The sequence below is a fragment of the Ambystoma mexicanum genome, chromosome 1q, assembly GCF_040938575.1.
Source record: "Ambystoma mexicanum isolate Mex_15411 chromosome 1q, UKY_AmexF1_1, whole genome shotgun sequence".
Lineage (NCBI taxonomy): Eukaryota > Metazoa > Chordata > Amphibia > Caudata > Ambystomatidae > Ambystoma > Ambystoma mexicanum.
In genome coordinates this window covers 528,950,202-528,963,574 of record NC_090922.1, presented here as the reverse complement: position 1 = coordinate 528,963,574, position 13,373 = coordinate 528,950,202, and the positions used below count along the sequence as shown (strand labels likewise).

The following is a 13,373-nucleotide window of genomic DNA, read 5'->3' as shown; positions in this document are numbered from 1 at the left end:
AAGGTATTCTCTGTTCACTACACAATGTAATAAAGTCTGGTCACCCGCAAAAAAAGGTTCTCAATCCCTCACGTACTTCACACTCAGAAATAAACAGAAGGCCTATGCATTGCTAGCTGCACAAGTACGGAGGGCATATTCCACCTGGTCACTGTATAACTAACAAGGGCTCTGTTACAGCAATCTTTCGCTCACAATAGATGCATGGATGCCACTGTGCAGGCTATTCCCTCCTCTCTGCACAGGTTATGAAGGAACATTACTCTGCGTTCTACTCTTGCTTGTCACAGTCTAAAGTAGAGAGTATAATATCTGTCACCTTCAGTCATTACTCCTGTGTTCAATAGCAGAGTAGTGTGCATTATGACCAAAACTATACCACTTACGTGATGTGAGATGTACGGCAGTGAGAAGGAATAGTCAGGCTCATAGTAATGAAAATTACCAGTAAGTAATCAGTAAATTACCTTTCCTCCCTCCTCTGTGTCGCAGTCCTAAGTATCTGAGGATGTAACACACAGTGACATGGAATTTCTCCACATTGCACATAGAGCCAAACATACTGAAAAGTCAATGTGAATGTATTTCCATGTATAGAACAACTTCCTCTAAAGAGAACTATAAGGAAGTGACCTTAAGGACAGGTGTACTAAAAGCAGAAGACCCATGGTCCACTAACCATTTGTGATGAGACAAAAATGTATGTGGAAACGTCCATGTGGTCGCTCTGCAAATGCATGTCAAAGCGACACCTCTCAACTTGGTCGAGAAGACAACCATTCCCCTAGTGGAGTGTCTGTGTGGGGTGAAGGATTGACCTCTGTCCCAAACTAACAGGAAAAGTCCCTGAAAAAAGCCACAAGTCCCTCTCCAAGCTTGGATGGGTGACTCCTGGATCATGCGGGAACAGAGTTCCCATCCCTCAAGTGGTCAGATGTTAAAGATCGGTAAAGACAGACATCATTAGTTCTGCTTAATCTGCTAATAGCACCCTCCATATCTTGGGAGGCAACTTCACTGAACACCCGCCACTACAGGGAGTCAGGACAAAATGGAATGAATGTCTTAGGTAATAGAACTTGTACTCTCCTCTTTGGGGGAGGAGTTGAAGCATGTTTTTGAATCAATTGAATGCCTGTTTCAAAAGTAGAGGTCGGCAACCTGTGGATCTCCAGATTTTTTGCACAACTCCAATGATCCCTCATGATTGACTCTGCTGGCTTGGTCTAATGGACTTGTACTCTAATACATCTGACGAGCCAATGGTTGCAGACCCCTGCTCTAAGGGGTGGTCACTCTCAGATCATTAGGACAGCGACAAGGAAGAGTGGCGAAGGGGTAATGTCCCAGATTTCTTATGGTCACTCCATATCCACTAAGCCACTGCCCACATTTCTCTTGTTCAAACAAAGGTATATTAGCCACTTTTACTCCCTAAAAATAGGCAGATACTCCCAAAAAAGAAACATAGGGAGTAAAAATACTCCCAACAACAAATTGGAAGCAGATACATAAGGACCTGATCACCTGTTTTCACCCACACAATTCCATGGATATATTTGGCAAGTATAACACGTAGTGCCACAGGAAGAAACTCTATTATTACTACTTGATCTGAAGAGGTAAAAAGTGCAATAATAACTCGTTGCAACGAAATATTTATTGCAAAAATATTTTACAGTTAAAACATTTTTACACGCTTATTAAATATTTCCATTGGGAATGGAACCGACTATTTTACTCCCTCAAAAATAATGTTACTTGCAAGTTTAAAAAATAGAGAGTAAAATACTCCCACTTCAAAATGTTATCTGGAGCACTGGGTAGAGGAGAGATACCATCCTAGTTATTTCTTTCTGGCCATACTGGTAAGGATCCCGCTTTCTCAACTTCCCTGAGCTCACTGCAAAGGCGATAAAAAGGGTATCTGCTCCTCGCATTGAAAGCCATACCATCGAATGCATTTGCATCACATTTTTTACATCTAAAATATTTGCATCGAATGCATGTTTTTTGGGGGTAAAGGGTTAATTTTTCTTTAGGTGGATTTTTAAGGGTAAAAAACAGGTGTTTGGAGGCCCCCCCCCCAAAAAAGAAAAAAAACATGAATTCCATGCAAATTTTTTAGATGGAAAAAATGTGATGCAAAGGCACCTCGATGCAAGGGATTCGATGCAATGACCATGAACTGATACAAAGCTGTGTCAGTTTCCCTTAGAAGAAATAAAGTGTCTCTGCAGAAAGGCGCTCTAGTGAATCCAGCTTGGGGAGTAAGATGAGCACTGGTTTTGGTAGACACAGTTTTAAGAATCCCTAGGATTTTGATTGTTGGTATAAGAAGGACACCATATGGATAGTCGTGTTTACTGCATATACTGTATATTTATCTTTTCCACACCTGATCTGGCCCGTCTTATTCCCAGTGATGCAGATATTGGCAGACCAGCCATATTAAAGGGATGTCACTGCTAGCCTTACCAGAAGCAGTCCCTATAGTTTTCTTGTCTACTCACACTGTTTCATCTTCTTTATCACCCCGCTCCTCATCCGCCCTTCTTTCTGACACACCCTAACCTTTTGCCCCATTCCACTTCCCCAACCCTCTCCTCCCTCTCACATCGCTTCCTATTGCTCCTGCAACCCTCTGTGACCCGATCTTTCCCCCTAACTTGTTACCCACTCTCTCCCTTGCTCCTAACTCCATTATTCCTCATTCACTGCTGGGAATAGAAAATGTTAACTGTGGGATCCTACCAGCGACATCAGTTTTGGAGGGGAGAATCAGGAGTCTCCGCTCCTTATGAATAAAAATTACCATTTCAGGAGATTAATTACTCATACCTGGAAATTAACCCAAGAAAGGAAGAGCATTTCATATAATTTTGCAAGCAAAGTATAAACGGCGCATACCTTTGAAACCTACAAAGCTACGCTTAAATATTTTCTGCGGAGTACAATCCTAACGAGCATATTCACAAATATCGTGACCAGACATTCCTGTGGTCTAGTGGATAAGTCTCTCCACTTTGGTCCTTACTACATGGGTTCCAATCTCGGCTTCAAAGGCAAATCAAAAACATTAACCCACTTGACGGGTGTAAATAGATTTCCTAGATGCGTGACTTCCGCAGATATTTTTTGCCAGATAATGGATCCGTGAAAATCCGACCCAATGACCAGCACTGGTCCCATTCTTAGCTTTCCTTCTCCAATTCGTAAACCATTCCAACCATTCGCCCTTGTTTATCTCTAGTAAAGATAGCTGTAGTTGGCACAGTTGGTGGACAGCTTGTTGCTGGCAGTACTTCATCAAGACCACCTCGTGTTGGGAACATCTCGGGTTAGTTCTTGTGCTCGTGTGGAGCCAGTTGTGGGGACAATAGCTGCAGTGAGGCAAGCTGCGTTGGATATGGCACCAATATAGTGTACTGTAGTGGGGGAATCTCTGGAGCAGATTTCTGTGGCGGTCAGTGCCCCAGGAGATTCTGCCGTGGAACAGCTGAAAGTAATGGATGGAAGGTTTTGAAAAAGTCATTATTCTTCACCAATACCCATTTGAAACAATTCATATTAAAACATGCAAACATTCCATTAATAACAATATGTTCAGAACAAACGATTTGTATAACTATACTCCTCTACCTACACTATAAAATGTATCTATACATACAATTCTAATAAGATCTTAATATAATTTCGAAGAAATATCGACCAGACTGCCCTCGCAGTCCCACTAGATACAACAACATACCATTCGCACCTGGGAAGGGCGCTCAGCCAATCAGGAACTTTGGGAGGATAGCTCAGGGGCAACGTGCTCACCTTGGAAGCACAACGAAACGGAGCAACACAGGTTCGATCCCCGGGTCCGCGCTTAGAAACCTGTGGGTATTAAGCGCGTTTTATAAATAACCTATCATATCATATCGTATCATAACAGCAGATGAGCATACACAATCCCCGCCCACTGTCCCAGCCACCCGAAGCCCTTCCCCAGGTGGCACTTTTATTTTTTCTTTCAATGTGGGGAGGCAACAGTGAGGCTCTCCCTGTTGCCCCCCCTTACCCACTGCACTGGAGATCCTCTCATCTTTTTTTTTTCATTTTTCATCATGAGACCGGCTGTGCAAGCAGCGCAGATCTCCCGATGACAAGTTGTGGAAGCCGTTCGCCCCCCGGACAAATCCTATTGTGTGACTGGCTTTCATGCCCTGCCAGGAGGGCAGACATGGCCTTTAACGGCCCACAGACCAAGCTGATGCCCTTGCTTCGCTTGTGCCTGCCTTAGCTCGGGCTGGCGGGCCATTAAAGAGTTCCATGTGTTAAAATCGCGGCAAAAATGGCTGTGGACACAAAATATTGTGGCAAAAAGTTTGTGGTTTTGCCGCTGCAATCCATGTGAAGGATGTTGGGGACACCCCTGCAACCCCTGTACCCATTATACCATTTAAGGGGAACGGGGGACACCCCTGCAACCTCTGCTCCCCTTAAATGGTGTAATGGGGTACACCTTTAACGGCTAAAACCACAGCATTTTTGCTGTGATTTCTTGTACAAGTGACATTTTTCCGAGATTTTATCACTGCATACCCATCAAAGGCCATGTCCACCCTCCTGGCATGGCATGAAACCCATATTATTTGTGAGAAAGACATTTTACCACCTCCATGCTTTCTAGATAAAGGCTGCCACACCAAAAACCACGACTTCACTCGCTATGGAACAAGACCACACAAATGCCTTCTGTAAACACCTTGGGGCAAATGCTCTATTGTGGCGTGATGTGAATAGAAGGTGTTAAAGACTTGAATAAGGCTTTAATGACTTCCATTCCCGCCACTCCATATTTTCACTCAGTTGTATGGCAGACAGGAGGGGCGGAACGCAACTTGCATTTACGCCACCTTTCTTCCTCCATAAAATGCTCCAGCATTTACACTGGCATGGATTTTGATGCTGCCACAAATGCCAGAGATCGCTATGCGGTCCGCTTGCTTTACGCAATAGCACAAAGCAGGTAAGCAGGTAGACCCAATACAGATCTATTGTGCACGCTGCCTAGCATGTACGATTACAATTAAACCCTGCCCAACATGCTCCCATGTCAGGCAAAATGTATTCACTTTGCACGGCGGAGTGCAAAAGTACAGAGCAAAAGTTTGCTCCCTGACATCAGGTTATGATTAGGAGCAAAAGGAGCTCCCTTCTGTTAGCCTCTCTCATTAGGGTTCTGAGCAGAGTCTTCCTTAGGTACAAATAATGCTTGCACAAGAACAGAAAGGGAGCCACCGATTCCCTTAACCGTGCCACAAGAGCATAAGCAGTCGTCGGCCTCAAGCTTGGTTCACTTGCCCAAAGTCAGATTTAAGGACAAAGGGACACTGTTGCGACAAAACTTGAGGAAGAGAGAGCACATGCCAGGAATCTGGTCAAAGAGCACCGGGCAAAAGCTATATCTCACAGTATGAACTGTAGATTAGGGGAGATTCCTGAGACAATGCTAGAATATAACAGAAACAGGGTACATACCAAGCTGATTTGAGTTGAGACATGTATTCACAGGAACTGCAGGGGCAGGAGCTGGCTGTAAGTAAAGAGATAGAGAAAAAGCAAAGACAAGCAAATATACAGGGCAACACGGATTGATCTGAATAATGGGTGTACTGGAATATAAGGGCTCTCCAGGGATTAGGGAAAGTCCTAGGGATCAGTATCAGCAGATCACTCTTAACAACTGTCAACCAGCAGCGCCATGAGTTAGCTGTGCCAAAGAGACTGTTGTACTCAGTGTAAGTGTAAAACCGGAGACCATATCCTGAGTCAGGTAAGACTTCAATGGGGTTGACAAAGACAACAGAAGTCTTTCCCTTATGTGATCTGAACGGAGACCAACCCAGGGGTCACACTGTAAACGGATACAGAGCGGAGGCACAACAGTGGACCAAGATGTATTTCAGGCAGAAAGCAGAGTTGAAAGAAATAACCTGGTACAGGACAGGCTAGAGAAACAAAGTACAAAGCCAGAGACTGGAATATCAGAATACACAAGGACATGGAATCAGCAAGACAGGTCGCTGCCAACACAACAAATACAAAGGGTTCAGGAAACTCAGTGTACCTAAGAACAGGCACTAGAAATATGGACTGAAGTCTTGTAATATCGGAGGCAAGGAACAACCAGGAACATTTCAAGACACTGGGATTGCAGAAAGAAAGAGAGAAAAGCTAGGCAGAAACAGGACAAGTCTGTGAAGCAGAAATGCCTAGAGAAAACAAGATGCTTACAGAAAGGCAGAAAAAATATCTGTAAAGAACTGAATTTCTTTAACCACAAAACAGAACAGGGAGTCGGAAGTCAAAAGATGGAAATCAAGGAAAAGGTTCAAAAACGTGCTGCAAAGCAGAAACAAGAAACAGGACTCAAAAGCCAAAATCTGAATATTCTGGAAAGGTTCAAAAGCTGGTCACAGGAGCACAAAAGCACAAACTCCCAGTGGAAGCAGTTGACTGAAAAGCTGCTTCTGTTCAAAGTGAGCTTATAACAGGGTGGAGCTGATTGCAGTCTCAGGCAGCTGCGTTCAATCAAGCCCAGCCCCGACTTCAGTAGCCTGCAGCAGTGGATTGCAATTAAAGTCTCTTTCACTCTCAGCAGCCTAGCTGCATTAGTTTGAAACAGGTTAATGCAATCAGGGACTCTCCAGCTCTTAGTAGCTTGTTTCTCCAGCCCTCTGCCTCTTGGACAGCATACATGTACCAGAATGCATCTGCTGGTTTAACCCAAAACCCGGAATGGAACATGAAATTAGATTGGTCCAAAACTGCCGAGGTAAAACAAATAAATGAATGTAGATGCAGTTTGTAGGTTTTAACTTTGCAATTATGCCATAAACACAGTCTCTAAATGTGTGCACAGAGCGGTGCGGGGCGGTAGCTGGGTTGGATCGTGAAAGCACATCTCTGTAAGCCAGATGTCCTCTAGATAAGGTTTCTGCCCATCGTAACACTTCATGTCATAATACAAATTCCATTGACAATTAAATCTAATAGTCTGATGCTGGACAGCAGCCAACTCCCAAAGAGTGCCCCAATTATCCCACAAATGGGTAAGATGCAGGGTGCTCAACAGATCCCTGAAATGCCTCGACCAATTCAAAGATATAACACCTACCAGTGTCAGTTCCTTATGTACATGATCCTTATAGATGGTATCACCGTCAGCTGTCCACAATCCAGCCGCTAAAATAACAGGCTTTAGGCATCCTCTCTACCCATCTGTCTCAAGTCCAACTCCTCATGCACCATGACAGATTATGATGAGATGGGAAGCCACATACATGCCTTTTGTGAAATAGTTCAAGGCTATTTGCAGATTATGTATTCATTTTAACAAAGCCCCGTAGCTCACTTGCATATAAGGCACCCTCTTGGAAAAGTCTAACTTCTTTGTTAAGTTTCAATCTGGCTTCATACTGGGGCGGGGTACTGAGTCAGCGCTTCTGTCAGTCGTGGACCACCTCGCACCGCTGTCCGGTCAGGGGGGGGGATTGGGTGCGCTCATTCTTTTAAATCTTTCGGCTGCTTTTGACACCGTTGACCACCCCACCCTGCTTCTTCGACTGGCATGGGCTGTAATCTCTGGCTCGGTCTTGTCCTGGTTTGAGTCCTTCTTGACTAACCACTCTCAATCACTTTCCCTTTGTCCTTTTCTATCTGAATCACTGTCTATCACCTTTGGGGTTCCTCAGGGGTCTGCTCTCTCTCCCATTCTTTTCAATGTCTACGTTCAGCCTTAGGCCAGGTTCATCCAGTCCCACAGGTTCTGCTGCTACTCCTATGCCCATGATACCCAAATCGTTGTGTGGCGCGATCTGGCGGCAGCTGAGGCTGCTGCTTTTTTGCACGGCTGTCTGGAATCTGTGTATAGCTGGATGAATTGAAACTGGCTGAAGCTAAACGCTGCTAAAACTTAGGTCTTGGTGGTGTGATCCCATCATCCACTTCTCTCTGGACACAGTCCTTCTGGCCTTGCTCTCTGGGTCAGCTTCCTACCCACTGGCGGGGGTTAAAGACCTGGGCTGCAAAATCGCTGAAGCCCAGGTTTGCATCGTATGCAAGAATGGTTATTTTAAACTCAGAATTCTGCATAAGGTTCTACCTTTTTTGTCAGCTCAGCTTTGCGCTCCTATGGGGCCCGCTTTCATTCTCTGAATGCTTGTCTATTGCAACTCCTTATATCTAGCTCAACCTCTCTATCCTCTAAATAGGCTACAGGTGTTGCAGAATTCTGCTGCTAAGGCTGCCAGCGGAGCCCATTGGTGTGTCCCCATCTCGCCTGTCCTCGTCCACCTGCATTGGCAGCCTGTTGCTCGCCGTATTGAGTTTAAGGCGCTCTGTATCACCTGCCATGCTTTTTATGGAGTTGATGCAGAGTACCTTCAAGAGAAATTCCATCCCTATACTCTCGCCCGATCGTTGAGAGCTGAGAATGCCTGTCTTATTCAAGTTCCTAGATTTAAATGCTCTTGGGTGGGTGTACAAGCTTTCTCTGTGGCAGTGGCAGTTCTGTGGAACAACCTGCCACGTTCTTTACGTGTGACCAATAATAATCTTTTGTTTCGCTGACAACTTCTTTTCTGATCTGTTATTTTGATTCTCTTCAGTTGTTCTTCCTTGTAGTTTTTTTGAGCGTCATGATGCCTTCATTGGTGTAGGTTTGCATTGTACAAATTTGTATAACATAACATAACTATACCCATGGCTTTGTAGGCTCTAGCTGGAGTCACAACAGAGCGTCCCCTAACCTTAGGGTTACATCGTAGGATACCCCTCCATGCATTTCAGAGGGTGCTCACTTTGCACAAACTGGGGTTTCCATGACACTACAAAACTAAGTCTGATTCCAAGGTAGTCATAATGTGGTGCTATCTCCAGAGGGCCAACCCCCACAACTGCCCTAAATCATAAACACAGGCAGTTGTACAGGCATGCTCAGTTGTGGGCACCAAGCTTGCTGTACCCAAAGACGCAAGCTACCCTTCTATGATGAACCCTACAGAGGCCAAAACATGTTTGGGATTTCTTGTGGACTGATGCAGATAGGATGGGGTCTAGCAATTCGGGGTGGGTTACCCCTATGATCAAGCCTCATTAGCATGTGTTTTTCCTCTTCCATAATGACAGAATAGGTTAAAAAACAATCGGTTTGAGCATGTCCTACAGCAATGCCAGTTTTGCTCTAATTTGCCTGGTCATGAACCCACTCACCACTGTAGACAGCGCCAGGGCAGGAAATCATTCTGTGCAGTTAATTATCACTTTCTTCTTCTTTTCAGGATATCCAACAGTTGCTACAACTGCAGCAGCTGGTCTTGGTCCCCGGTCACCACCTTCAGTCACCGCAGTTCCTGCTGCAGCAAGCTCAGCAAGGACAGCAAGGTAAGTCCCCCAGGTCCTGGCTACTTTTGCCTCCACCAAATTCCCCAAAAACTTAACAAAGTGGCAGATTATTACAGAAGGAAAACAAATTGTCACTTCCTTTAGGTGAAAGTGGAGGGTTTTATATAGCCAGAAAGTGACACTAAATGCGACACTTTTCATAGCATTTTATCTGCTAACATCAGAAAAGCCTAAATATATTTGATAATTTGTTTAATAGTTTTTCAAACAAAAGTTGGAACTGCAAAAAATGTTTTGTAAACTTGTTCTGTGGCAGAAATATCCATTTGATCTCATTTCTTCAGGCGATTTGATGCAGACTTCAGTTTGGATTAGGCCAACTTTGCCAACGTAGTTGGGAGCAAAAGATTAAAAAACGTATCAATTGTGCGAGGGATCACAAGATGTGCAGTAGGTCACTCTAGTTTGTCATGCCCTGCTCACTGTCCACTTCCCGTTGTTGTCCATTGGACACAATACAGTTATACTATTGGGATTTTGGTCATTATGAGGAGGGTGGGGGGAGTGATTGTCAACACAAGGGAAGCTGAAAAACTGGAAAGCAAGGTTCTCAAGAACAGTTTGAAGGAGAGGTATACATTGGCTATCGAGTATGGTAATTCAATATTTTCATTCACGGATTTGCTATGTTATTCTGGACTCCTTTTTTTAGACTCAGACGGGACTTTCTTGGATGCATGGTTCCCACTAATATTCTCTTTGTACACGCACCTGTGGATCTGGGCTTGTTTCCGGTAGTTGATCCAGAAACTGTGTAACAGTATCCTGCAGCCTGATGCGTGTGTGTATTCTTGGGTGTATGGGAAAGGCTGTTTCATATCAGAATGTCAGCACCTTATTTTGGGGGTGGCTACAGTGGTCTGCCAAAGGGAGGATTTACATTTCATGAGTCTTGTGCACATTAAATATCGGATATTCCACTGGGCCTGCCTACTAAAACATTGATGCCTCCAATTGTCCAACAGCGCTTCTGGATGATGTATTAATCATACCTAAAGGGTGAGTGACAGCATAGGGGATGTAGAAAGCACAAGTTCTCCTGTACGTGAACAAGGTCTCATGGGTGTGTAGAGTGTGAAGCCCAACATAAACACACTAATACTTGAGTTCTACTTCTCTTTTCTTTCCCCTGCCAGGCTTGCTCTCGACACCAAATCTATTTCAGCTACCTCAGCAGAACCAGGGGGGGCTTCTTCAGGCACAGCCAAGGGCAGGCCTCTCTGCACAGGTCAGTACTAAAGGGAACCACAGGTCATGTTAATTGGCAGGATTGTCAGGCCTGCCATTTTTAATGACCTGTGTTTTGCGGGAGCCAGGTGTTATTGGATTTTCAGGGTCAATTTATTCCCGAGTTGTGATTATTTTCTGGTTTCTGAGTTTTACGGGAACTCTGGATTTTAAAGGGATTTTGTAATCGGGATTCGGTGGTTATATAGCACAGCCCTGTGTGGTTCTATGTTTTTTATTGGCCCTGGGTTTTTTGGAAACCTGCATTTTCTATGTTTATTTTCTGTGTTCTGTAGTTTCTGGTTTGTTTTCAGTTTGGTTGGTTTCTAGATTCTAAATTACTTTGATGTGTTGTAATATTTGTGTTTTCTAACAGTACTGTTTTTGGGAGGGGGCAAATGGGTATTTTTCTGGCTCCTTTCCTTTCACATGTTTTTTAGTTTTCCGATTGCTGTGTTTGAGTTTTCTGTTTTAACGATTCTGTGTTTTTGTAATCCTGTGTTTTTCAGGGCTTGTGTTGTCAGGTCACTGGGATTTTTGGGTACTGTGTTTCTAGGGCCCTCTGGTTTTCAATGTACGCTGTTAATGAAGTGCTGATGTTTACAGTGATGTGTTTTTAGAGTGCTTTGTAAAAGTAAGTCATTGAAGGCCTTTCTCCCATTAGAGAAATGTGTGTCATAGGCATTTTCTGTTATTGGGATCTTGTGTTTTGGAGGTTTTTGGGACATTTTTGTGTTTTTGTGTTTAAGTAGTTTTAACTTTCTGGAAGTATGTATTTTTCAATTTGGTATTTTTGTTTACCTTTTATTTAGGGATCTGATTTTAAATCCTGAGTTTTGGGGACCATTCGTAGTTTTATTTGTTTTGAATATTTTACTGGGGTTCTGTTTTTTGACTTCTATGTTTTCTGGTTGCATCTTTTTGGGGTGGTATATTATGCTGTCCTTTTCTGTTCCTTTCAAAAATGTTCTGCATGGCGATGTGTTTTCCAGAATCTCACTTTATTATTGAAGCACTGTGGTTTTTTAGTACCTAATAGTCAGACTGCAGTAGTTTCCCAGATTTATACTTGCATGGTTATTTATTTCTGAATTTGGCATTTTGGAATTAGTGGCCTTTGGAGCAATGTTTTATGGTTCTCTTAACCCTGCTGCATGCAAATCATGTTGATGTTCCTTTCTCATTTGCTTTGCATCCAATAGGCAGTGACACGACCTGTTCTCCCTGAGTCTCATCTCTCACACTCCCAAAGTACCAAATGTTTAGAGACTGCGTCTCACCCAGAGGAGCCCAGCGACCTCGAGGAACTTGAGCAGTTTGCTAGGACTTTTAAACAGCGTAGAATCAAACTTGGCTTTACTCAGGTGAGGGGATTACCTAGCAGCATCATTTTGATATCATTAAAATCCAATCAGTACCAACTTCAAATGATTAGAAACTCTCCGTGCAACCCAAACCTTGAACCAAATCATTCAACCATCCATTAATAATTCTGTAAATATTTTCGGAACAAAGCCTTCATTTAGCAGGATCCCTGCCTTAAAACAATGTTATCTTTCCATCTAGGGTGATGTTGGGCTGGCAATGGGGAAACTCTATGGAAACGACTTCAGCCAGACAACTATATCCCGGTTTGAGGCCCTAAATCTGAGCTTCAAGAACATGTGCAAGCTGAAGCCACTCTTGGAGAAATGGCTGAATGATGCAGGTGAGTGTGGATGTCACCTGTACGATTGCAAGAACCCCCTTGAATGGCTTCTGGAACCCAAGATCCAGACCGCACCTACCCTTTCATGACTTCTTTCAGCCAACCACTTTCTGATGCCAAGTCCTTAACTCATTCTCACTAACCCTGACCTGACCTACCCATGCTGCTCCCTTAGCCCTAGTGAGCAAATTGTACCATCCGTCTCACAAATGTCTTTCCCCAACCTGCACCGTCCACCTATAATTAATTAGCTTCTGCCTACTGCCTCCTTACCAGTTCCAAACAACATCCCCAAGGCATAAATTAGTTTTCACAAATTGATTAGCAGAGTTTGCTAATGAAAACTGTATTGATAAGCAAACAAATATTTTTGATTAGCAATTTTTTACTGATATGTTTAATGTCACCAAAGGTTATTTTTACGCAAGACATAAAATGAGCAACAAAACAGAATTTGTGTGTACCGCTGAAGTAAGACATTTGCAAGATGAGTGCCTGAAAAATTTAAAGGTTAGCTGCATGAACAAGGATCAAAATTTTTAGATTTAATAAGCGGGAGCTAGAAGCAGCCTCTGGGCATCCAGCATTCGCCAGTGGCTAGGAGCAACCACTGGGGAACCAGGAGATAGTAGAGGGTGTTCTGCAAATCCAAACTTCCACATAAAATGCAGACATATCACTTTATTTATGACCCCTTCTGCTTTAAATATTGAATAGTTGTGTCCTCATACTTATTTATATATTGTCACAAATGGACAATCCACATAGTGTGCTTGTTTGGTATCAGTTAGCTTGGGGAGCCAAAAGTAGCTCCAGATAGCAGTCGGTGTCAACCTAACCAGGATATTCTTGGCCGCAAGAAGGAGCTAAATAGCTGCCAGCTCCCCTTAATTTTGAACCCTGATGAATGATATTGATATTTTATTTCTATCGCGCTCGTACACAAGTGTTTCAGAGTGCGACAAGGCAAGGAGGGGGGGCA

General features: G+C 43.6%; 1 protein-coding gene across 5 annotated transcripts in view; it reads left to right on the top strand.

Annotated features, from left to right (window-relative positions):
• POU2F2 (POU class 2 homeobox 2) overlaps positions 1-13,373 on the top strand; it is a 673,952-nt gene that overhangs the window by 595,022 nt on the left and 65,557 nt on the right. For all 5 annotated transcript variants that reach the window (XM_069640944.1, XM_069640945.1, XM_069640943.1 and 2 more), the window contains 4 exons: positions 9,333-9,435; positions 10,593-10,684; positions 11,886-12,047; positions 12,250-12,391. In XM_069640944.1, the coding sequence (XP_069497045.1) occupies positions 9,333-9,435; positions 10,593-10,684; positions 11,886-12,047; positions 12,250-12,391 (499 nt within the window). The remainder of the gene's footprint in view (positions 1-9,332; positions 9,436-10,592; positions 10,685-11,885; positions 12,048-12,249; positions 12,392-13,373) is intronic.